The sequence below is a fragment of the Sparus aurata genome, chromosome 12 (assembly GCF_900880675.1).
Source record: "Sparus aurata chromosome 12, fSpaAur1.1, whole genome shotgun sequence".
NCBI lineage: Eukaryota > Metazoa > Chordata > Actinopteri > Spariformes > Sparidae > Sparus > Sparus aurata.
Genome location: NC_044198.1, coordinates 29,489,598 through 29,514,934, shown reverse-complemented (window position 1 = coordinate 29,514,934; position 25,337 = coordinate 29,489,598). Strand labels below are relative to the sequence as shown.

General features: G+C 44.2%; 2 protein-coding genes and 1 long non-coding RNA gene across 3 annotated transcripts; all 3 read right to left on the bottom strand.

The window, feature by feature from the left end:
- Positions 1-4,711: 4,711 nt before the first annotated feature.
- LOC115592707 (oocyte zinc finger protein XlCOF19-like) lies at positions 4,712-7,331 on the bottom strand. Its single transcript, XM_030435762.1, has one exon. It carries the CDS (start codon positions 7,171-7,173, stop codon positions 6,430-6,432), a length of 744 nt encoding a protein of 247 aa, XP_030291622.1. The 5' UTR covers positions 7,174-7,331; the 3' UTR covers positions 4,712-6,429.
- A 62-nt stretch (positions 7,332-7,393) lies between these two features.
- LOC115592727 (uncharacterized) lies at positions 7,394-8,134 on the bottom strand. The gene is made up of 2 exons (XR_003986207.1): positions 7,821-8,134; positions 7,394-7,692 (listed from the first exon to the last, which is right to left on the bottom strand). It is a non-coding gene; the product is annotated as an uncharacterized LOC115592727 (long non-coding RNA).
- Positions 8,135-18,688: 10,554 nt separating this feature from the next.
- On the bottom strand, positions 18,689-23,196 carry LOC115592702 (gastrula zinc finger protein XlCGF57.1-like). The gene is made up of 2 exons (XM_030435755.1): positions 22,277-23,196; positions 18,689-22,192 (listed from the first exon to the last, which is right to left on the bottom strand). Exons 1-2 carry the CDS (start codon positions 23,046-23,048, stop codon positions 22,179-22,181), a joined length of 786 nt encoding a protein of 261 aa, XP_030291615.1. The 5' UTR covers positions 23,049-23,196; the 3' UTR covers positions 18,689-22,178.
- Between the last annotated feature and the right edge of the window lie 2,141 nt (positions 23,197-25,337).

The following is a 25,337-nucleotide window of genomic DNA, read 5'->3' as shown; positions in this document are numbered from 1 at the left end:
AGTTTGACGGGCCTTGCTGTCCTTTGGATACTTTTATTCCACTTTATAGGACTCTGTGAAAACAGGGAACCGCTCCAGTATGGCCGGGAGTTTCTCCTGCGCTTTCGCAGCTCCAGAGTAGGTGCTGTGGACTCCTTGGCAGTCCTCCCCGCGGAGATCATCCGGCAGGACCACAGGGGGGAAGTTTCTGGAGGAGTATAAAAGTGCTTGTGTGGTGGCACGAGGAACGTGCTCTGGGCAGCACTTGGTTAAGAATACGTTTTATGCCAAACAACGCCACCCTGGGGCTTTTTTGCTGGACCCCGTTCACTGCAGCACAAAGCTGAGCGTCTGGGCTGGAGCGGCTCTCTACTTCTCCAAACTGAAGCTGCGCTGATCGGTGATTACGGTAGGAAACAGATCGACTTTAGATATGTACTTTATATGACCCCACTTCAAAAAAACCTAACTATCCCTTTACATTTTGTGAGGGGTTATGTATCCATAAAAAATCTATCTCCATTTTTCCTAACAGTAAGCCATGGGTCTCAAAATCAGTCAAAAAAGCTATTAATAAAAGAAACATCAGTTTTAATGCAGGTGATATGGATACATATAAGGAGCTACAGAAGCAGGTCAGGAAAGAAAAAAAACTTGCCAAGCAGCAATATAAGGATAGGGTGGAGAACCTGTTCAGCACTGGCAGCGCACGCCCTGCATGGGAGGGGGTGAAAACCATGTTGGGGACGCAGCCCCATAAGAATAATATCTCCTTAGATGAGAAGTCTGATTACGACCTGGCAAATGAAGTAAGTATTTATTCAAACCGTTTAATGTCCATGATTTTAGCCATGAACTGTCTGTGTTTAAGAGTGCTACGTTAGAGCCGAACAGCACAGTGGCGGTGCATGTCGACAAGGAGAGGGTACAGAGTGTTCCAGAGGGTAAAGGAGAGGAAAAGTCCGGGTCCTGATGGGATTGGAGGTCGGGTCTTGAGGAACTGCGCCGAACAGCTGGCAGACATCTTCCACTTTATCTTCTCCTGGTCACTCCCGGCTCACAGTGTCCCCTGCCTGTGGAAGGACTCAATTATTGTCCCTGTGCCCAAAAATAAATGCACAAAGACTTTAAATGACTTTAGACCCGTTACTCTTACCTCCCTGGTAATGAAGTCTTTTGAGAGGATCGTGAAAGACGAGCTCATGAACACTGTTCAGGCAAACTTGGACCCTCTCCAGTTTGTGTATCAGGTGGGGAGGGGGGTTGATGATGCAATAATCACTCTTCTTGATATGACTGTGTCACACTTAGAAGGGCCCAAAAGCTTTGTCCGTCTACTTTTCATTGATTTTACATCTGCTTTAAACTGTATCCAGCCCCATATTTTAGCCGAGCGTCTCTTAAATTATAATATCGACAGGGGTCTGAATTACTGGCTGTTGGACTTTTTAACTGTCAGATCACAACGAGATCAGAGCCAATGGCGTCCTGTCAGATGTTCTCTTCTCCTCCACCGGCTCTCCTCAGGGATGCGTTCTCTCGCCTTTTCTACTTGTAAATGGTAAATGGTAAATGGTCTGCATTTTTATAGCACTTTTCCAGTCTAACGACAGCTCAAAGCGCTGTACAATACATTCACCCATTCACCCATTCATTGTCCTATATACTAATGCATGCCAGAGCTTACACGAGAAATGCCGCATTGTAAAGTTCGCTTATGATTCAGTGATCGTGTCCCTCCTCAGCCATGATGACCCAGTGCCTGACCCCGTAGTGGAGGATTTCATCCAGTGGTGCAAGTCGTCCTTCCTCACCATCAATGTTTCAAAAACTAAGGAAATGACCATTGATTTTGGGAAGACCCGCCCAGACACCGTTCCCCTGTCCATCAATGACCAAGCTGTAGAGTCTGTCCAGCAGTATAAATATCTGGGGACAGTAATTGATGACAGGCCGTCCTTTGAGTATCAGGTCGATGCAGTGTACAAAAAAGCCAACCAGCGCATGTACTTTCTTTGGAAGCTCAGGAACATAAACATTGACTCCAAGTTCATGGAAATGTTTTACTCTTGTTTTATTGAATCTGTCCTGACATTTGCTTTTATCTGCTGGTTTGGGTCAATTAACCTGAAAAACAGCAACAGACTTCAGGGCATAGTTAGAGTGTGCAGTAAAATTGTTGGTACTCCACTCACAGACATTACCCTTTTGTACAAAACCAGAGCCCTGAACAAAGCGAGACTTGTCCTGTCTGACCCGAGCCATCCTTTAGCACCTGAATTTAAACTGCTTCCATCTAGACGCAGATTTAATGTGCCCAGATGCAGGACTGACAGACTTAAAAAATCCTGGGTTCCAGTGGCTGTTGGCCTTCTTAACAATTGATAGCACTATGGTCACTTTAACCCCTTGTTTTTATCCAGTCTTTTATCCAGTATGGCACTGTTGCACTTTGTTTGTTTGTTGGATTGACGTTAATTGTTGTCCCGTGTCGTTGTCCCATGTCGTTGTGTATTCCATTCTTATTGTGTATTTTTTACTGTTGTTTTTTGCTGCTGGCTGCACCGCAAATTGCCCCCCAGGGACAAATAAGATCTCTCTTGACTCTCGACTCTTGATCTTCATGTGACAGTGATCCAACAGCACTGTTCACATCATCTGGAAACATTCATCATAAACTGCAAACCCTTCTGCTCCCCCTGTGTGGCCAACCAATGAGTTTGTTTCATTTATTCTGGTCGGTGTTTACATTCCTACGCATGCTAACATTCAGGAGGCGCAGCACATGCTAGCTGACCAGATACTGGGAGTGGAGTGGACAAACCCGGACTCTTTGCTGATTGTGCTTGGTGACTTTAACAACGGTAACCTCAGCCATGAACTGCCCGACCAGAAAGAACAATATTCATATATGCATATCATGCCGTCCCCCCTGCTGCACTGGGCCTCTCTGATGCAAACCTGTTGTGAGGACGTCCAAGCAGTGGACTAGGGAAGCTGTGGGGAACCTGCAAGCGTGTTTGGACTGTACAGACTGACTGGGATGCTTTCAGGACTGCCACCAACAGTCTGAATGAGTATACAGAGGCTGTGACATCATACATCAGCTTCTGTGAAGACTGCCGTATCCCATCATGCACCTGGGTGAGTTATAACGATGACAAACCCTGGTTCACTGCCAAACTTAGACAGCCAAGGTTTCAAAAGGAGGATTTGTTCAGGAGTGGGGACAGGGACAGGTTTAAGAAGTCAAAATACAGCTTTGGCAAGGCGGTGAGAGAAGCTAAACAACAGTACTCTGAGAAACTCCAACACCAGTTCCCAGCTAACGACTCTGGTTCTGTCTGGAAGGGGCTCAGCCAGATTACAAATTACAAACCTAAACCCCCCCCTCTCCGTCAATGACCTGCGACTTGCAAATGAACTGAACCAGTTCTACTGTCGCTTTGAGAGACAAAGGAACAGTCCTGACACCCTCTCCCATCTCACCACCCCCCCCGCAACTCAGCAGGACCCTGGGCCTCTCCACTTCACACCTCCGGGTCCCCCTCCATCACAGTAGCCATTTTTCTACAGAAAAGGCGGCACATTTGCTGCAAGGGTAAATGCGGCAATCTGCCGCCTTGTCTATCTAAAAGGGAGGTGTAATATGCCTCCTTTTCAAAATGCTGCCACTTGGCCACCACTGGGGTAGGCGTAAACATGTGACATGACGTGAAGCTCGAAGTTGGACAGTGAACAGTGAAGCAGGTCAAATTTGTCTTCAAAATAAGAGCTTTACCTTGCACCCCATTGGAGTTTAGAACTGGGTTCTTACCGGGGGGCTTTTAATTTGAAAGTAGCAAACGTTAGTAGCTTGCTGCTACAACAACAAGCGGACAACTCCCGGATCTCAGCAGCTGTCCAGTTGGACGTCCGCGGATGAAGTGATGGACTGACTGCTGTGATCAGCTGTTTCCTGGTTTTAAAACTTCCCGGCTGCGGGTCACACAACAGTGCACGTAATTGATGCCCATCACACGCAATTGCTGGCACATCGACGTCTCGGATTTACATCGCAATGGAGGCTGAAATAAGTGTACCCTCCAATTGGCGGCTTACTGCCCAGTATAAAAACGACTAGTGACGACTCTCTGCTTGCAAGAGAGGGACGTCCGCAAGCGCTTCAAGAGGCAGAACCCCCCAAAGCAGCCAGACCAGACTCTGTCCCTCCATGCACTCTGAAGCACTGCACTGACCAGCTGTCAGCTACAGTGTTCACGGACAGCTTCAACACCTCACTGGAGACATGTCATGTGTCAGCCTGCTTCAACGTTTCCACCATCATCCCCGTCCCCAAAAAGCCAAGGACCACAGAACTGAATGACTACAGACCCGTCGCCCTGACCTCTGTGGTCATGAAGTCGTTTGAGTGCCCTGTGCTGTCCCACCTCAAATCCTTAACCAACCCACTCCTAGACCCGCTGCAGTTCGCCTACAGACCCAACAGGTCTGTAGACAATGCCGTAAACATGGACCTGCACTACACCCTCAAGAATCTGGTTGCACCTCCAGTCACCAGTCCGTCAAGCTCCTGAAGTTCCCCGCTCATTGGGCTCATCTCTGGCAGGGATGAGCCTTTAATTCAGAACGTGTTTAAAACATATCTTACTACACTTTTAAACTTGAAGAAAATTATTGGGTCAACAAATGTTCTCCAGTTGCTAAGCAGACTCAAACCCCCCTTTTTTTTAAACAATATTTTATTAAGTTTTTACATATAAGAAAAACATACAAATAACAATGACCACAGAAATAGCGATAATGTATAAATGTACTATACAACAAAACAATCAAAAGATCACAGTAGTAACAAAAGTTAATAATAAAAAAAGAATAACTAGAAAACCAGCAGCAGTAACTTGAAGAACTACATTCTCATCCTCCAAAAATTCAAAAAAAAGTTTTCCATACTTTAACAAACTGTTTTCTTGTCCCTCTAACAATATATGTAAGTCCTTCCAAAGCAAGATATGTTGCAATCTCCTTCGACCATAACTTAACAGAGGGCAATTGTAGATTTTTCCAGAACAGAGCGAAAAGAGTCTTAGCTTGAAGAAGCCCAAAATCAGTCAATACTGTTTAGAACTGACGACCAAATTTTGGGGGTATATAGCCCAGATACAAAGTTTGGCTTCAAGGGAACATTCTTACCCACCATCTGGGAAATGGCCCCATCACACTCTGCCTAGATGGTCAAAGAGGCTTTTAATTATTTTTTCCATTTCTTACATGTTATTGAAATTAATGTAATTAACTATATTTAACACCATGTTTATACTCTTTTCACACAGTGTGTTTACACTATGTTTGTGTGCTCCTTGTATTAATGTGTCGATCTACTCTGCTTAATTCCACAAAGAAATGTGGGACTCTTTTCTAAACTGCTACTTGACCCGCTGACTTTTTGGTTACATACATGGAAGCTACTGTAAAAACTACAAGTATTTAACATATAAATGTTAAAGTAGCTCATTTACAGTTAAAATTCTGCAATTATGCATGAAACACAAGAAAACCAAATTACTGTGTTAGTCCGACTATGGTTGGATTTTTAAGATGCATGTATACACCTTAGTCTGACTAAAATCGGACCGGATCGGATTTCTCATAGTCGAATTAAAACACCTAGATCAGAGGTCTTCAACAGGGTGTACTGCAGGGGGGTCGTGAATTTTTCAGTTGATTTTTAAAAAAAAAATTTTACCCCACAAATTTAAATGTCTTTAAATACAGATTAACATGAACACGTGCAAATATCGAAGCTGCACCTGCAGCTGATGTAGCAGCTGATAAGGGTAGGATGTCAGGGTTCTCCCCAGTGCCACGATACTCATTTTCAATGTTAGCTGCTTTATAGCGGGTGCTTGTGGGCTGCCGCGGTCTTCTTGTAAAAAAAGAAGTGCGCAGGCTCGAGATTTTTTTCCCAGCGGGGTGGCGGCAGCGGCCCCCTCTTTCGTCCGAAATAACTGCAAGCAAGAGCACCATTGTGCATCTAGTTTGTGTAATTATCATGTACACCATATACGAAATGTACAAAGATGTAGCTTTGTCTCGCTCTTCGTACGCCATCTTTCTCGAAGTTTGTTGTTGCGGGTGACATAAAGAGCTGGAGGTGGCTCTGTTACCACTAGTTGAAATGGGTACAGCGCCACCTATCGTACCGGGTATGACATGCTTCGGCCAATAATCCGATTTTCTTACCGGTTTGTATACTCGGACAATTGCAGTTGTCTGATTGAGTAGCAGAGTTGAACTATGGCTGTAATCCGACTAAGCTGTGCATGTAAAAGTACTGACTAGAACTGAACCACCTCCAACATATTTTGCAAATACAAGGCTACTCACCTGTACGTGTCATTAAACATCTCATCAAAGCAGACTGATCAAATAAACTTTACCCAGGCAAAATTATGGTTTCTCACCTGTGTGAGTTCTCATGTGAAATGTTAAGGAACTGGTTCGTTTAAAAGTCTTCCCACAAATTTTACAGGTAAACGGTTTCTCACCTGTGTGAGTTGTCATGTGACGTGTTAAGTGACTGGTTCGATTAAAAGCTTTCCCACATGTTTTGCAAGAATACGGTTTCTTACCTGTGTGAGTTTTCATGTGATAATTTAATGCAGAACGACTCCCGAAAGCCTTCCTACAAATTTCACAGGTAAACGGCTTCTCACCTGTGTGGATTCTCATGTGTCGATTCAATTCATAATGAGACTTGAAAGCTTTCCCACATGTTTTGCAAGTAAAAGGCCTCTCACCTGTGTGGATTCTCATGTGGATTGTTAAATGACTAGGTTTCCTTAAATCTTTACCACATGTTTTACAGGTAAACTTCTTCTCACCTGTGTGGATTCTCTGGTGTGCATTCAATAGGGACTCAAACTTAAAAGTCTTTCCACATGTGTCACAGTTAAAAGACTTTCCACCTGGGTGAGTGTTATGTTGAATGTCTGATGAGGTAGAGTTTTTATTTTTTCCGTGACGTCTTTTTTGTTGCTTCGGCTCTCCATCTCCAGCTGATCCTGAGTCTCCATGTTTTCCTCCTTTCTGGTCTGGGCTCTCAGCTACATGAGAGTTGTTAGAGAGGAGCTGGTGGTCACTTGTTGGTTCTGCTTCACTGTGGTCACTTTCCTCATAAGCTGGAGTCAACATGACGGTATCCGTCTCCACCTTCAGTACAAGCTGCTCTCCCTCCCGACTGGGGCAGAGTTCCTCCTGTTCCTCTTTAATCTCTGGAGGCTCTGGGTCCTCTTGGTCCAGACTGGAGTTCCTCTCCTGGTTACAGAGCTGCTGGTCAGCCAGAACCTCCTCCTCCTTACAGACATGTTGCTGTGGGAGCTCTGGAGGGACACACAACAAAAGACAGACAATATTTAATCAACCAATCAACCTTTATTTATCCTCCAGAGATCATTGAGAAGCAACCCTCATTTACACGGGCATCGAGGCCCACAGAACAAAGGCCGAATAACAACAAGTAGAAATACTCAGAAAGTTTCAATTGAGAATGAGGAGTTGTCGTCATGGTACAAAGCCCCTCCCTCGATCTCGCGGGATCTTCCCCCTCTCCGCCATGATGGCAGGATGCCGGCGGCAAAACACGATTGTTTACGTGTGTTCTTAACTCTGTAGTAGTGGAGGTTTTTACAATTCCGCACTGTTTTACCATGCCTGGAAGTCACTGCTGCGTTAAAAAACTGATTCAGTACCTCACACGATTCATATGGAAAACATAGGAACAATGGGATACAGTTTAGGTTGCCGAAATGGACACAGCATAAGGAAAGCAAGTCTCTGACCTGACGAGGAGACGCCGGATTGCTTGGTTGGCTGCAATAAAAAGAAAGGACCTTACTTTCGACTGCACCCCCCAGTCGATGAGAGTGTGTTCTCTGCATTTTCACTCGGGTACGTTCTCTAAAAATGTCTTCTTGCTAGTACAACGCTGTTTTCACCACCTGGAGGCTTGTAGATGGCCAAGTCCTGCACCCAGCCGCAGCAGAACGTCTCGTAAATTTCCAAAGACTTGTGGCTTTTAAACTCCTGCAATGTGTAGTAACTTACACCAAAAACAAGGTAACTGACGATGTCCATGTATGTGCATGGAGGTAAATGATCCAGGTCTCTGTGCCATTCCGCTGCAGGGAGCTCGTATCGGTCGATATTTTGGATGTCCGAGAGCTTCTCCAAATACCGCTGTTATGCGCTTGGTGTGAGCTTGTTCCTGTAAGGTCCCTTTTCTTTCGCCTTATCTTTTTGCATTGCTTTACTTTCTTCCTTTTCTTTCTCGTATTCGTAGATCCGTCTCTGTCCCGCCGAAATAATAAATGCGCAGAAATTATAGAGCTCTGGACTGTTTAGTCGCGCCTCTGTGAAGTTCTGCAGGCGTTGCCCCTGACAACCGATAGCGTCTCCTACCATCATGGCCGACCGGCTCAGACCCCGCCCAAAGCAACCCAAATCAGCACGTGACTCCTCAATCTCAATAGCTTCCAGGTCATGTGACCCACTGACTCCAAATCAATGCCGAAATGTCTTCCTAACAGGTTGAATGAGACACACCTCTTTCTGTTGAGTTTTAGTGCTCCTCACATGTTTCGGAACGTTTTGTGTGTAAAATCATCATTTTCTGAGCGGAGTTTCGCCGCGGTCTTCTATAGAACGGAGCCCAGCCGTGCAGCGGACACTCAGAACCTCTGGAGTCCCGGAGTGGAATGAACCAAAACGAGGGAAACACTCGTATGTTCGCTCCATGTAGTGAAACGTGGCTGCGATGCATATGTCCCCCTCTGTGGCCACTCCAGGGCTCTGAACATTAGTGTTATTAAAATAGGAAACTTTTACTCACCTATCCTGTGTAACTTTACTTGGGGTTTCCAGCAGATATCCAGCATTACGCGCTGCCGATCGATCTCTTCCTCGTACTGGACGATAGTTGTTTTAAAAACTCTGAATATTTCTTCAGCAGCAGCAGTTAGTCGCTCGTTGACAAACTCTCTCAAACTCTCAACTGAACTCATTGTTCTTTAATTACTCATTCAATAATGAGCTGCGCTGTGACTCAGTACCGTCTTCACTTCATTCATTACACACAGCCAGCTAATGCTGCTAGCTGCTACTGTTTACTTCTGTTACCTCGTGAGTGATCTGAAAGCGCTACAACCTCAGCGCATGCGCAGTACAGTGTGTGGTGTTGTCCTGCTTCTTCTTCTCCTTTAAGGTTTGAGGCAGTTGAGCCTCTCCTGGTGTCGCAGCGCCCCGCAGGCCGGAACACGAACTACAGCCCAACAGTCACATCGGGGTAAATAGAGATATGGAGTTTGAATATTTGGTCAAATTACTTGATGTTAAATGTGTTAAAGTATGAAAAGTAAATGTGACCGATCCACATATTTACATCTATGTATGTACTGTATACTGTGTATGCTGTATATGTTGTATTCTATCGGAATCAGAATCAGAATCAGAAATCCTTTAATGTCCCGCAGACGGGAAATTTCCTTGTCACAGCAGCGTCGGAATATTACAAGAACAGAGCAATAGCAAAAGAGACAATATAAAATAGACAATATAATTAAAAAGGAAAGAAAATAGAATCGAATCGTCAGATATACATATTTACATGATATAGGGCAAGAATGGACAGTCATTTTTATATACAGATTTTGAATATTTATAATAAATATGGGTGATGAAATGAGTTTGTACAGAGTTATTGCACAGTGCAGAGTACAGGGTGAGGTCTATACGGAGCAGTGCTGGTTGTACAGTCTGACAGCAGCAGGAAGGACCTGTGATACCTCTCCTTCACACGCTGAGGGTGTATCAGTCTGTCACTGAAGGAGCTGCCCAGTGCTGTGACACTCACCTGCAGGTTGGACTCCTGCATCAGCAGTGATGACAGCTTGTTCATCATCCTGAACTTAGTCAAGAGGGCATCCCAGGATGGAGCTGGCCTTCTTGATAAGTTTGTCAAGTCTCCTCCTGTCTGCTGCCGAGATGCTGCTGCTCCAGCAGACTACTCCATAGAAAATGTCTGATGCCACCACAGAGTCATAGAAAGAGGTCAGGAGGTCCCCTGCACTCCAAAGGACCTGAGCTTCCTCAGCAGATACAGTCTGCTCTGACCTTTCTTATATGTAGCTGCTGTGTGATCAGTCCAGTCCAGTTTATTGTTCAGGTGAACTTCCAGGTACTTGTAAGATGTCCCCATCTCAATGTCTGTTCCCAGGATGTTCACCTGTGTGCAGGTTGTCTGTGCCTGTGGAAATCCACCACCAGCTCTTTGGTCTTCCCGGCGTTGAGCTGGAGGTGGTTCTGCTGGCACCAGTCCACAAAGTCCTGAATAAGTTCTCTGTAGTCTCTGTCGTCCCTGATGAGGCCGATGATAGCAGAGTCATCAGAGAACTTCTGTAGATGGCAGTGAGGGGATTGGTGGTAGAAGTCTGCGGTGTACAGGGTGAACAGGAAAGGGGCCAGGACCGTTCCCTGTGGTGCACCTGTATTGCAGATTATTGTGTCCAACACGTAGTCCTGAGTCCTCACATACTGTGGCCGGTTTGTGAGGCAATCCAGGATCCAGGATGTGAGGTGTTGGTTCACCCCTGCGAGCTCCAGCTTGTCCCCCAGGAGTACAGGCTGTATAGTGTTGAACATGATCCTCACAGTGCTTCCAGACTTTCCCCAGGTGAGAAAGTGATCTGTCCAGGAGAAAGATGATGGCGTTGTCCACTCCGATGTCAGGTTGATAAGCAAACTAGAGTGGGTCCATGAAAGGACAGGTACCACGCAGGAGGTTTTCCACTGCAGTGGCACTTTTCCCAGCTTCAGGCTCAGGTTGAATATATATTCCACAATCCTGCACAGCTGGTCTGCACAGGGCCTGAGGAGCCTGGAGCTGATCCCATCTGGACCCGTAGCCTTCTTCACCTTCATCTTCCTCAACTAATTTCTCACCTGGAGAGACGAGAGTGACAGAGTGGAGCAGGGGAGCTGAGGGTCGGATGTGGGGGGAGGGTGAATGTCAGGGGGGGCAGTGGGGGGAGTCTGTGACATGAAAGCTGTGGAAAGGGAGGTAGAGGTGAGAATGGGGCAGTAAACAGGGGGGATGGAAGAGGTGGTGGGGGACAGCAGAGATGGCTGGGTCGGGTGAGGGGTGGGTGTCTGGTCAAACCTATTGAAGAATACGTTCATGTCGTTAACCCCTTACGAGAAAATGTAGTGACAAAAGACACCATCACTTAAAAGCTCACATGAGAGTCCACACAGGTGAGAAGCCGTTTACTTGCAACTAACTTTAAATGAGCTACTTGTAGAATCCTCAGAGGATCAATATACACAGGAGAAATGATGAGCTGATGCTGAATGTGAACAATTTCCCCTTGAGAAGATGTCAAAATATGTTTATGTGTCTATCTTCATGCTGATTTGTCCATATTTGTTAACATGATGATTAAAAAGTCGAGTGAATCGCTCTCATGTGTCCCACTTATTATCGCTCCTCCTGTCCTGCTTTTATGTTAAATAATTGTTATTACAGTAGCTTCCATGTATGTAACCAAAAAGTTAGCTGTTAGTTCAAAGTAGCAGTTTAGAAAAGAGTACCACATTTCTTTGTGGAATTAAGCAGAGTCGGTCTACACCTTAATACAAGGAGCACACAAACATGGTGTAAACACGCTCTGTGAAAAGAGTTTAAAGATGGTGTTAAATATAGTTAATTAAATAATTTAAATAACATGTAAGAAATTGAAAAAATAATTAAATGTCTTTTTGAGTCTGCTCAGCAACTGGAGAACACTTGTTGGCCTAATTATTTTCTTCAAGTTTAAAACTGTAGTCAGATATGTTTTAAACACGTTCTGGATTAAATGTTTTCAGTCTGAAGCGGAACTAAAAGCCTCCGCACTTCCCCTGTCGGAGCTTTAGAGCGTGACACCCAGCGGAAGTAAACAGTAGCAGCTAGCAGCATTAGCTGGCTGTGTGTATGAATGAAGTGAAGACGGTACTGAGTCACAGCGCAGCTCATTATTGAATGAGTAATTAAAGAACAATGAGTTCAGTTGAGAGTTTGAGAGAGTTTGTCAACGAGCGACTAACTGCTGCTGCTGAAGAAATATTCAGAGTTTTTAAAACAACTATCGTCCAGTACGAGGAAGAGATCGATCGGCAGCGCGTCATGCTGGATATCTGCTGGAAACCCCAAGTAAAGTTACACAGGATAGGTGAGTAAAAGTTTCTTATTTTAATAACACTAATGTTCAGAGCCCTGGAGTGGCCACAGAGGGGGACATATGCATCGCAGCCACGTTTCACTACATGGAGCGAACATACGAGTGTTTCCCTCGTTTTGGTTCATTCCACTCTGCCGCCTTGGGAGCGACGTGAAATTGGCTTTATATTCAAGATTCGCTTGTTTTTTCTGTTTCTAACCTCAATAGCGTCATGAAAACCATGGTATTATTTTGTACAGATAAGTACGACAGACATTTCACAGGTGTCATCCACTCACCAACCTCAGTGATTGTGGTGAATAGTGACGTGCTGTGGCGAACGAAACGGCTATTTGAAGTAAACATCAACATTTTTTCTTTTCCTCTACTGTTTTTTTCTTCTGTTCGACGTGATTGACGTGATTGGTCAACTACATGATGTGTGGTGGTGTCTGTGTGTCCCAGAAAGAAGAAGTGTTCAGTCAACATTAGTTATAAATGGTCAACTACATGATGTGTGGTGGTGTCTGTGTGTCCCAGAAAGAAGAAGTGTTCAGTCAACATTAGTTATAAATGTTTCTCGGTTTGATTTTGAAATAACTCAGAGGTCGTATCCTTCTTCCCACCCTTTTCACCCTGACCCATTTTCATGCCCGAGTATTTGTGTGTTGTTGTTATTTTCTTTGATTGTCCAAACTGAAAAATCAGAGATTGCAATTTTACGATGGTCCCTAATCGCCCCGGCTGCCGCATGGTACTCCAAAGAACGTTCAGCTGTTCCTTTGAGATTTCGCCACAGCCACTGATGTTGGTGAGTTGGTGAGACCTGTGAAATGTCTGTCCTACTTATCTGTACAAAATAATACCAACCTGGCTGGAATTGGTGCGGGTTTCATGACGCCATTAAGGTTAGAAACAGAAAAAACAAGCGAATGTCGAATATAAAACCACATTTTGGGACTATGTTAACTGGCCACCGTCAGCCGAATGAATCGGTGGTCGCCGTAGCTACAACAGATGTTGAATACGGGAAGAGACGATGTAGCTGTATCTGTATCTCCAATAAACCTTTATTAAATACACGTACGCGTCTTTGCTGTCTATTTGAGTAAATGTGCATCACGTAGAGGAAATATTGTTGTTGCTGCTTATTCTTAGTTATCACATGTGCCGTGTAAAAGTGCATTTAAGGCTTTTGCTTTGTATATTGTTTGGTTGTATATATTTCTTTATTACATTGTTGGCATTCTGTGGTCAGCAAAGGAAATGTCATGACATTTTCAGCCATTCTGAGACTTTAACATCACCAATGTGACAATGCAATTACTATTAAATAATACTTGGTACCACCAATTTAATTTACAAATGCACTGTAGCCCATGCCTTTTGCTTTACTTGCAGCTTTATTTCAGTGGTAAAATGATGAGAATGCAACACTTTTCTCACTGTATGATCTGTTATTAAATTATGAGCGGTATCAATAAGGCTCTTAATGTAATAAGTTATTACATTATTACATTATGCGCAAAGCCCTTATTACATTATGCGTCCGTGATTTTATTACATTATGAGCCGATTACTACATTATGAACTTTTAATACATTTACATGATTACATTATGAGTTGTTATTACATTATTAGTTGCTACAGCATGCTGAAAGCGCCAACAATGGGCACGTGAGCATCAGAACTGGACCACGAAGCAATGGAAGAAGGTAGCCTGGTCTGATGAATCATGTTTTCTTTTACATCTCGTGGATGGCCGGGTGCATGTGCACATGTTGCTTACCTGGGGAACACATGGCACCAGGATGCACTATGGGAAGAAGGCGGAGGCAGTGTGATGCTTTGGGCAATGTCCTGCTGGGAAACCTTGGGTCCTGCAATGCATGTGGATGCTACTGACACACTATCTACTTAAGCATCGTTGCAGACCATGTACACCCTTTCATGGAAACGGTATTCCCCCGATAGCTGTGGCCTCTTTGAGCAGGATAACACGCCACAAAGCAAAAATGGCTCAACAACGAGTTTGAGGTGTTGTCTTGGCCTCCAATTCTCCAGATCTCAGTCCAATGGAGCATCTGTGGGATGTGCAGCACAAACAAGTCGCTGTATATTCACGGTCAACAGGACAATGGGTGTGACAAAATATCAATGTGGGAATATATTGTCGTCTCTCCTTGTGCGAACGTGAATCGATTCACTGGCACCAAATATAGATATTTTGATGGAAAAAATAAGGCGCAGATTTCCCTGCCAATCTGACTCCCCCATGTTGCTACTTTATGGCTTTTCCCAGTGATGCTGATCACATGAATGAGGGAAACTTGAACAGAAATCTATTGGCCAAAAAGGAAGTTACCAGTTGGATAATGGCAAACAGTAATGTGAGGAAAGTTACGTTAAGAGATGCCCCAGCCACCTTTTAATAGGACAAACAAAATCAATAAAGACTACGTGATACGCAAGAACTGTCTGGTGAAAGTACACAAGCAAAACCACGAACAAACAAAGCAACTCCACCAACCTGATCTCCTCGTTGAAAAAGTGGCTGATGCTAACATTGTTAGTCCACCGGCAGCAGTGAGTGCAGTGTCCATTGTCGTCCTCGAGGACTGCCAGTTTAACAAAGTCCATTGCTGGGTTTATTTGCAAGGAATTCGGCCTGTACAGTGTGGCCAAAATGATGGTTTTTGCCAAATGCTACAAACACTGGAACCAATGTCTGAAATGCAGAGTAGAAAACATTTCACAGAACAAGCAACGCCAGCTCTTCTATGATGAGATGGCAGGGAAGTTGTTGGATCGCTCCAGTCTGCAGAGACAATTGAGCTCACCTGCGATGGATGGACTTCACGGCCCACAGAGTCCTATTTGAACCAAGGATTGCCCATTTTATTGATAATGAGTTTGTAACGTACTCTTACGTGCTACAAACAAAAAGCGATGCATGAGACTCATAACTCATGCTAATACCCACTCAGAGGAGTGTACTCACATCTGAGCATTCTGTTCAGTTGCTGTTCCTGAAAAAGAACATGCATATTGGAGGATGAACTGAAATGTGGTCAGGGTAACATTATAGAAGTTGATACAAATTGATTGGTTGATTAAATATTGTCTGTCTTTTGTTGTGTGTCCCTCCAGAGCTCCCACAGCAACATGTCTGTAAGGAGGAGGAGGTTCTGGCTGACCGGCAGCTCTGTAACCAGGAGAGGAACTCCAGTCTGGACCAAGAGGACCCAGAGCCTCCAGAGATTAAAGAGGAACAGGAGGAACTCTGCACCAGTCGGGAGGGAGAGCAGCTTGTACTGAAGGTGGAGACGGATACCGTCATGTTGACTCCAGCTTATGAGGAAAGTGACCACAGTGAAGCAGAACCAACAAGTGACCACCAGCTCCTCTCTAACAACTCTCATGTAGCTGAGAGCCCAGACCAGAAAGGAGGAAAACATGGAGACTCAGGATCAGCTGGAGATGGAGAGCCGAAGAAAAAGAAAAGACGTCACAGGAAAAAGAAAAACTCTACCTCATCAGACATTCAACATAACACTCACCCAGGTGAAAAGTCTTTCAAATGTGACACATGTGGAAAGACTTTCAAGTTTAGGTGCGAATTGAATATACACCTAAGAATCCACACAGGTGAGAGACCTTTTACTTGCAAAACATGTGGGAAAGCTTTAAGTGTCTTGCTGAATTGAATCAACACATGAGAACTCACACAGGTGAGAGACCTTTTACTTGCAAAACATGTGGGAGGACTTTTAGTCAAGCCAGTCACTTAACTTATCACATGAGAGTCCACACAGGTGAGAGACCTTTTACTTGCAAAACATGTGGGAAAGCTTTCAAGTCTCATGGTGAATTGAATCGACACACGAGAACTCACACAGGTGAGAGACCTTTTGCTTGCAAAACATGTAGGAAAGCTTTCAAGTCTCATGGTGAATTGAATCGACACATGAGAATCTCACACAGATGAGAAACCGTTTACTTGCAAAACATGTGGGAAGACTTTTACCCAAACCGATCACTTAACAACTCACATGAGAACTCACACAGGTGAGAAGCTCTTTTCTTGCAACATGCGTGGGAAAGATTTCAAGTCTCGTGGTGAATTGAATCGACACATGAGAACTCACACAGGTGAGAAGCCGTATTCCTGCCAAACATGTGGAAAAACATTTTCTCAATCATCTAGTCTGAAAATGCACAAGAGAATCCACACAGGTGAGAGGCAGTTTTGTTGCAACACATGTGGGAAAGCTTTCACGTCAAGCGGCAACTTAACAGTTCACATGAGAACTCACACAGGTGAGAAACCGTATACCTGTGAAATTTGTAGGAAAAGTTTCACACTAAGCAAAAACCTTAAAAGATCACAGGAGAATCTACACAGGGGAAAAAAACGTATTCTTGCAAGACATGTGGGAAAGCGTTCAGCCAACGTACACACATAGAAGACCACATGAGAACTCACATCGGTGAGAAACTCTTTACCTGTGAAATTGTGGAAAGGCTATTCGTCGTCGTAAAAACTTGGCAGACCACATAGGAATCCACGAAGGTGAGGAACCTTTTGACTGTGAAATTTGTGGGAAGACTGTCGGGAGTCATGCTGCATTAATCTATCACATGAGAATTAGTGATAGACCGATACATCGGCCAGCCGATATTATCGGGCTCTTTTGCCTTTTTTTACGTGTATTTGCTAAATATTGTTTAATTGTTCTTGTTCTACCTCACCTGTTTTTAATATTTGTTAAATATTGTTTAATTGTTCTTTTTCTACCTCACCTTTTTTAATTTCAATAAATGTTCCTTTTTTTAAAAAGACTCGTAACATTTGTTATCATCATTGTGTAATTTTTATGATGTAAATTGTGGGAGCAAAAGTAGCATCGGCTCCAAATATCGGCTCAAGAAAATCAGCAGTCGGTTTATTTTTGTTATACAAGTGGTATTCTCGACGGGTTTGCTGAGGGGGCTCACTCACACAAACAGACTTCCCCTCACAGGAGAGAGTTGAGCTCCCGAGCAAGAGAAAAAGTGGGGAGGGAAGTCTTTTTGTGTGTTTCAGCAAATTCCAGAGTCCAACAGCTTACAATCAGAATCATAAAAGCTAAATGTGAGATTAATGCAAAGAGAAAGAGAAGTAATTAAAAGATAAAACTCTTAATATCCCTTAAATGTCCTCCTCCTCCTCTGACCCGCCAACTTACCGTGGTGGAGGGGTTTGAGTATCCGAATGATCCTAGGATCTATGTTGTCTGGGACTTAATGCCCCTGTCAGGGTCTCCCAAGGCAAACAGGTCCTAGGTGACGGGTCACACTAAGAGTGGTTCCAAAGCCCCTGATGATAGATATAAAAACAAGGTCGTTCATGTCACCTGGAATGGCGTTACTTGAGCCCCACCCTGGAGCCAGGCCTGGGGTTGGGGCTCACAGGCGAGCGGCTGGTGGCCGGGTCTTAGCCCGTGGGACCCGGCAGGGCTCAGCCCGAAAGAGTGACATGGGCCCGCTCACCAGTAGGTTCACCACCCGCAGGAGAGTATAGAAGGGGCTGGTGCCATGTGATTTGGGTGGCGGTTGTGGGTGGGGGCCCCGACGACCCAATCCTCGGACGGTGATTCTGGCCATGGGGACATGGAATTTCACCTCGATTGGGGGGGGAGAGCCTGAGCTAGTGCGGGAGGTTGAGGGGTATCAGCTAGAGATAGTCGGACTCACCTCCACACACAGTCTGGGCTCTGGAACCCAACTCCTTGAGAGACGCTGGACTCTCTTCTACTCTGGAGTTGCCCGCGGTGAGAGGCGGCGAGCTGGTGCGGGCTTGCTTATAGCCCTGAGCTCAGCCACCATGTGTTGGAGTTTACCCTGGTGAACGAGAGGGTCGCTTCCCTGCGCCTTCGGGTCGGGGATAGGTCTCTCACTGTTGTTTCAGCTTACAGGCCAAACAGCAGAGCAGAGTACCCGGCATTCTTTGAGGCCCTGGGAGGAGTACTGGAGAGTGCTCCAACCGGGGACTCCGTCGTTCTACTGGGGGATTTCAGCGCTCACGTGGGCAGCGACAGTGTTACCTGGAGGGGTGTGATTGGGAGGAACGGCCTCCCCGATCTGAACCCGAGTGGTGTTTTGTTACTGGACTTCTGTGCTAGTCACAGTTTGTCCATAACAAACACCATGTTCAAGCATAAGGGTGTCCATCAGTGCACGTGGCACCAGGACAGGTCAATGATCGACTTTGTGGTCGTGTCATCTGACCTCCGGCCATATGTCTTGGACACTCAGGTGAAGAGAGGGGCTGAGCTGTTAACTGATCACCACCTGGTGGTGAGTTGGATCCACTGGCAGTGTCCAAGCTGGACAGGCTCGGCAGGCCCAATTGTATTGTGAGGGTCTGCTGGGAACGTCTGGCGGAACCCTCTGTCAGGAAGGTCTTTAACTCCCACCTCAGGGAGAACTTTAACCAGATCCCGAGGGAGGCTGGGGACATTGAGTCCGAATGGACCATGTTCTGAATTTCTAGGCGCAGTCAGGGGCAGGAGGGGGTCTGGTCGGGAGCCACTGGATTCCATCTCTGCTTTTTGCGGACAATGTTGACTTGTTGGCTCTATTGAGCCAGGACCTCCAACATGTCCTGGGGCGGTTCTCAGCCGAGTGTGAAGCGGCTGGGATAAAAATCAGCACCTTCAAGTCTGAGGCAATGGCCAGAGAGAGCTGAGCCGAAAGGCGAAGCTCTCGATTTACCGGTCAATCTACGTTCCTACCCTCACCTATGGCCATGAACTTTGGATCGTGACCAAAAGAATAAGATCTCGGATACAAACGACTGAAATGAGTTTCCTCCGCAGGGTGGCAGGGCGCTGCCTTAGAGATAGGGTGAGGAGCTCTGTCACCCACGAGGAGCTTGGAGTAGAGTCGCTGCTCCTCCACATCGAGAGGAGCCAGCTGAGGTGGCTCGGGCATCTATATCGGATGCCCCCAGGACGCCTTCCTTGAAGGTGTTCCTGGCATGCCCCACCAGGACCTAGGACACGCTGGGGTGACTATGTCACTCGGCTGGCCTGGGAACGCCTTGGGATCCTCCTGGAGGAGCTAGAGGAAGTGTCGGGTGAGGGATGTCTGGGCGTCCCTGCTCAGACAGCTGCTCCTGCGACCCGGCACCGGATAAGCGGAAGAAAATAGATGGATGGATGGATCTCTTTAATGTTCTAAGAGAGTAAAAGAGTGAGTCTCTTATTTAAGTTCTAAGAAAGAGCAGAAAACTTTGAGCCGACGGGCTTTAAAAGTAGCGTAACCCTCATATTGTCCTCCCATTTACTACACACCTTTTGTCCTCCCGGGCCTCCCTTTCTGTTTTGACTGCTAATAATGCATGAGACATAAAATGAGAACGAAATTTCACCTTTATTGTGAATATCTATTGAATATATATTTTACACTTGTTTTTGTTATTTATGGTATGATAGACCTCATTTACAAAAAGTTAGACCTAATTTTTAAGTAAAAAAAGAAGAAATTCTGAATTATCTTCACTATGGTTAAGATCACAGGCACAAAAGTAGATGGAATATCACAGACTGGTATATTACAAAGTTTAGACAGGATTTTTTTTTAAAACAATTTAATTTTTTTGAATGGGAGTAAATAGTCACACCTGTTGTCCTCCCGGGTCAAATTGAGCCAGTCTTGTTTTACTGTTTTATAAAGCATGAGTATGAAATGATAACACAATTCTGTTACACCATTTAGACGACTTGTTTCCAACACATTACCACACCTTTTACATTCATTTTTGTAATGTATGGTATAATATACCTAATTTCCATGAAATTTTACCAAATTTTTGAGTAAAAAAAACCCAGAATTATGAATTATTTTGACTATAGTGAAAACAATCTAACCATTCTGTGTTACATATTTTTTACCAACTTAATTCCAAATCATTACCACATATTGTAAACTTCTTTTCCACTTCTTTATCATTATGCTTAATTTGTGACCAATAAATCCTCATTTACATAAAATTATACCATGTTTTTGAATAAAATAAGCAGATGACAAATAAATATAAATTGCCAAGCACATTTGTTACAAAACTTCCCCGAGACGATTTCCAATTTCTTCAATTCTTTAGAAAATATGATCAACAGAGAAACTGTGTGTGTGTGTGTGTGTGTGTGTCTGGCAGGGATGAGCCTTTAATTCAGAACTTTTTTAAAACACATCTTACTACACTTTTAGACTTGAAAAATTATTGGTCCAAGAAATGTTCTCCAGTTGCTTAGCAGACTCAAAACCCCCTTTTTTTTAAAACAATATTTATTAAGTTTTTACATATAAGAAAAACATACAAATAACAATGACCACAGAAATAGCGATAATTATAAATGTACTATACAACAAAACAATCAAAAGATCACAGTAATAACAGAAGTTAATAATAAATGAATAACTGAAAAAGCAGCAGCAGTAACTTGAAGACCTCAAGTTATAACTACATTCTCATCCTCCAAAAATTCCAAAAAAGTTTCGATACTTTAACAAACCGTTTTCTTTTCCCTCTAACAATATATGCAAGTCCTTCCAACGCAAGATATGTTGCAATCTCCTTCGACCATAACTTAACAGAGGGCAATTGTAGATTTTTCCAGAAAAGAGCGAAAAGAGTCTTAGCTTGAAGAAGCCCAAAATCAGTCAATACTGTTTAGAATTGACGACCACATTTTCGGGGTATATAGCCCAGATACAAAGTTTGGCTTCAAGTATTTAACATATAACTGTTTATATAAAAGCCTGACACGATAAGCGACAATAAGTGGGATACATGAGAGCAAATATGGACAAATCAGCATGAAGATAGACACACAAACATATTTTGACATCTTCTCAAGGGGAAATTGTTCACATTCAGCATCAGCTCATCATTTCTCCTGTGTATATTGATCCTCTGAGGATTCTTCAAGTAGCTCATTTAAAGTTAAAGTTCTTTATGTATGGAACACTAGAACTGAACCACCTCCAAAATATTTTGCAAACACAAGGCTACTCGCCTGTACGTGTCATCAAATGTCTCGTAAGAGCAGACTGATCAGAAAAACGTTCTCCAGGCAAAATGATGGTTTCTCACCTGTGTGAGTTCTCATGTGAGTTGTTAAGTGACTGGTTTGAGTAAAAGTCTTCCCACATGTTTTGCAAGTAAACGGTTTCTCACCTGTGTGAAAACTGAATAACTGTGTTAGTCCGACTATGATCGGATTTTTAAGATGCATGTATACACCTTAGTCTGACTAAAATCAGACCGGATTGGATCTCTCATAGTCTAATTAAAACACCAAGATTATTCGACTGATAGTCGCATTACTCCTGCATGTATACATTCCATCAGACTGATCGGATTTTGCATTCTGCGCAGGCTCGAGATTTTTTTCCCAGCGCCATGAACCAAAAGTAGAAGAGCGGCCCTGTCTTTACCCCGAAATCACCACAAGAAAGAGCGCCATTGTGCATCTAGTTTGTGTAATTATAATGTACACCATATACGAAATGTACAAAGATGTAGCTTCATCTCGCTCTTCGCACGCCACATTCTCGAATGCCGAGGCAGTTTGTTGTTGCTGGTAACGTAAAAAGAGGTCAGCTGGAGGTGTCTCTGTTACCACTAGTTGAAATGGGCACAGCGCCACCTATCGTACCGTGTATGACATGCTATGGCCACGATTTTCTCACCGGCATGTATACTCGGATAATTGCAGTTGTCTGATTGAGTGGCAGAGTTGAACTATAGCTGTAATCTGACTAAGCTGTGCATGTAAAGGTACTGACTAGAACTGAACCACCACCAACATATTTTGCAAAGACAGGGCTACTCGCCTGTATGTGTCATCAAACGTCTCATCAAAGCAGACTGATCAGACAAACTTTCTCCAGGCAAAATTATGGTTTCTCACCTGTGTGAGTTCTCATGTGACTTGTTAAGTGACTGGTTTGAGTAAAAGTCTTCCCACACGTTTTGCAAGTGAACGGTTTCTCACCTGTGTGAGTTGTCATGTGACTTGTTAAGTGACTGGTTTGAGTAAAAGTCTTCCCACATGTTTTGCAAGTGAACGGTTTCTCACCTGTGTGAGTTCTCATGTGAACTGTTAAGTGACTGGTTCGAGTAAAAGTCTTCCCACATGTTTTGCAAGTGAACGGTTTCTCACCTGTGTGAGTTGTCATGTGACTTGTTAAGTGACTGGTTCGAGTAAAAGTCTTCCCACATGTTTTGCAAGCAAACGGCTTCTCACCTGTGTGAGTTCTTATGTGATTAACTAATGCAGGACGACTCCTGAATGCCTTCCCACAAATTTCACAGGTAAACGGATTCTCACCTGTGTGAGTTCTCGTGTGATTAACTAATGCAGGACGACTCCTGAATGCCTTCCCACAAATTTCACAGGTAAACGGCTTCTCACCTGTGTGAGTTCTCATGTGATAAATTAATGCATCACGACTCCTGAAAGCCTTCCCACAAATTTCACAGGTAAACGGTCTCTCACCTGTGTGAGTTGTCATGTGATAAGTTAAGTGACTGGTTTGACCAAAAGTCTTCCCACATGTTTTGCAAGAATACGGTTTCTCACCAGTGTGGATTCTCATGTGTCGATTCAATTCACCATTACACTTGAAAGCTTTCCCACATGTTTTGCAAGTAAAAGGTTTCTCACCTGTGTGGATTCTCATGTGAATTGTTAAGGTCTCACTTTGGCTGAAAGCGTTCCCACATGTGTTGCAAGAAAATGGCTTCTCACCTGTGTGGACTCTCATGTGGATTGTTAATTTACTAGGTTTCCTGAAATCTTTCCCACATGCTTTACAAGTAAACTTCTTCTCACCTGTGTGGATTCTCTGGTGTGCATTCAATAGGGACTTAAACTTAAAAGTCTTTCCACATGTGTCACAGTTGAAAGACTTTTCATCTGGGTGAGTGTTATGTTGAATGTCTGATGAGGTAGAGTTTTTATTTTTTCTGTGACGTCTTTTCTTTTTCTTCGGCTCTCCATCTCCAGCTGATCCTGAGTCTCCATGTTTTTCTCCTTTCTGGTCTGGGCTCTCAGCTACATGAGAGTTGTTAGAGAGGAGCTGGTGGTCACTTGTTGGTTCTGCTTCACTGTGGTCACTTTCCTCATAAGCTGGAGTCAACATGACGGTATCCGTCTCCACCTTCAGTACAAGCTGCTCTCCCTCCCGACTGGTGCAGAGTTCCTCCTGTTCCTCTTTAATCTCTGGAGGCTCTGGGTCCTCTTGGTCCAGACTGGAGTTCCTCTCCTGGTTACAGAGCTGCTGGTCAGCCAGAACCTCCTCCTCCTTACAGACATGTTGCTGTGGGAGCTCTGGAGGGACACACAACAAAAGACAGACAATATTTAATCAACCAATCAACCTTTATTTATCCTCCAGAGATCATTGAGAGGCAACCCTCATTTACAAGGGCATCGAGGCCCACAGAACAAAGGCCGAATAACAACAAGTACAAATACTCAGAAAGTTTCAATAGCTTCCATCTCATCTGACCCACTGACTCCAAACCGATGCCGAATTGTATTAATACACTGGGTGATTAGGACACACCTTGTTATATGGACTTTACTGCTCGTCATATCTGTCATATTACTTGTCTTTAAAAGTAACTAAATTAGATTAAAAGTTACTTCATTAGTTACATTCAGCGCGGCCTTCAGATTTCTCTCCATCTCTGCATATTCCTTCTCCAGGTGGGAAGCCAAAGATGTTCTGTGAGGCAGCACAGCAGTGAAAGTAGTAGGATCTTGTTTATTATGGCACGAAATGAGGGCGAGTCAACCATGTTTAAGTGCAGCATTTCCTCCACAACATACCGCCCAACTTCTTCAACTCTCCCCCAATTACTTGTTTTGCACCGAAGTCCAACCTTTCTTGTTTGGGTGTTGGGGACCTCCTGCAGAAGTCGAGGCTGTGGCTTTGCTCGCAGGTCTCTGCTTAACACCACATGGTGGGACTTGCATTGTGTTTTTGAAGCTTGATAGTACTTTGTCACCAGCACAGAGTGTACAGCAAACCTTTATATTCTCATCTTTAGCTGACACGAACTCAAAATAATGGCTGAACTTCAAGCTACAAAATGTGCATCAGTGGCGTGCACAGGTAGACACTAGGTGGCGCTAAAGCACCTGCCCTTTGCCCTCTGGACTAAGCAAGTGCCCTTTTGAAAGTTCTTCTTTTTTTTTTGTGGCCAATGCTGACATGATTATTTATAAGTGCTCGTCGGTTAAAAGCGTGTGATAATAATGCCCCAATTAATATTTCCTCCACCCCCCACCCCACCCCACCCGCACACACCTCTGTCAACGTGAACGCGCAGAGCGGACACAAACGGAGTCGCGTTGCAGCAGCAGACAGTGCGCAGCTGCAGCCCACACACACCTCCTCCCCTGCCCACCAGCCAGGTAACACATAAATGAATGGAGTCGAGTGTGTTGTTTGCCCCCTAAGCCTCAGTTGCCAAGCTATAACTTGCATTTATTTGTCTCTGTTGTGAAGTAGCCTGTCTCAACGCCACACAGCTGGGCATAAATTAGCCGACTGCTCACCTGCTTAACAAGCTAGAAGCTACCCAAAATCAATAATAGATATGACGTGATGATGACCACCGGTAGAGTTTGTCATTGGTATCCTACAGCATGTGAATCTACCAGTATACTTAATTAAGATGAATATTTAGTATTCACTATTGTGTAGGTTTACATTAGACCACATAATTAACACTTGCAGTAATTTATTTGCTAAATGACAAACAGGCATTTCCCAATTGCCTGCAGAAAAAGTAGCCCTGTGCCTTGTTGAAATATAACCAAACAGTCTTATTTATATTGTTGGTCTCTTTTTATTTACCAATTGCAGCATAATGCCTAGAAAGAAGAGGATAAGAAGCGAAAAAGAGAGGGAGCTACAGCAGGCAGCCCAGGGGAGCAGCTACCTGCTCTCCTGGATAAAAGAGGAAGATGAAGATGAAAGGTCAGAGTCAAGAGTCATGTTCACTGTTTAGGGTATTTTAAAGCTCAGATTTTAAAGTTGAAC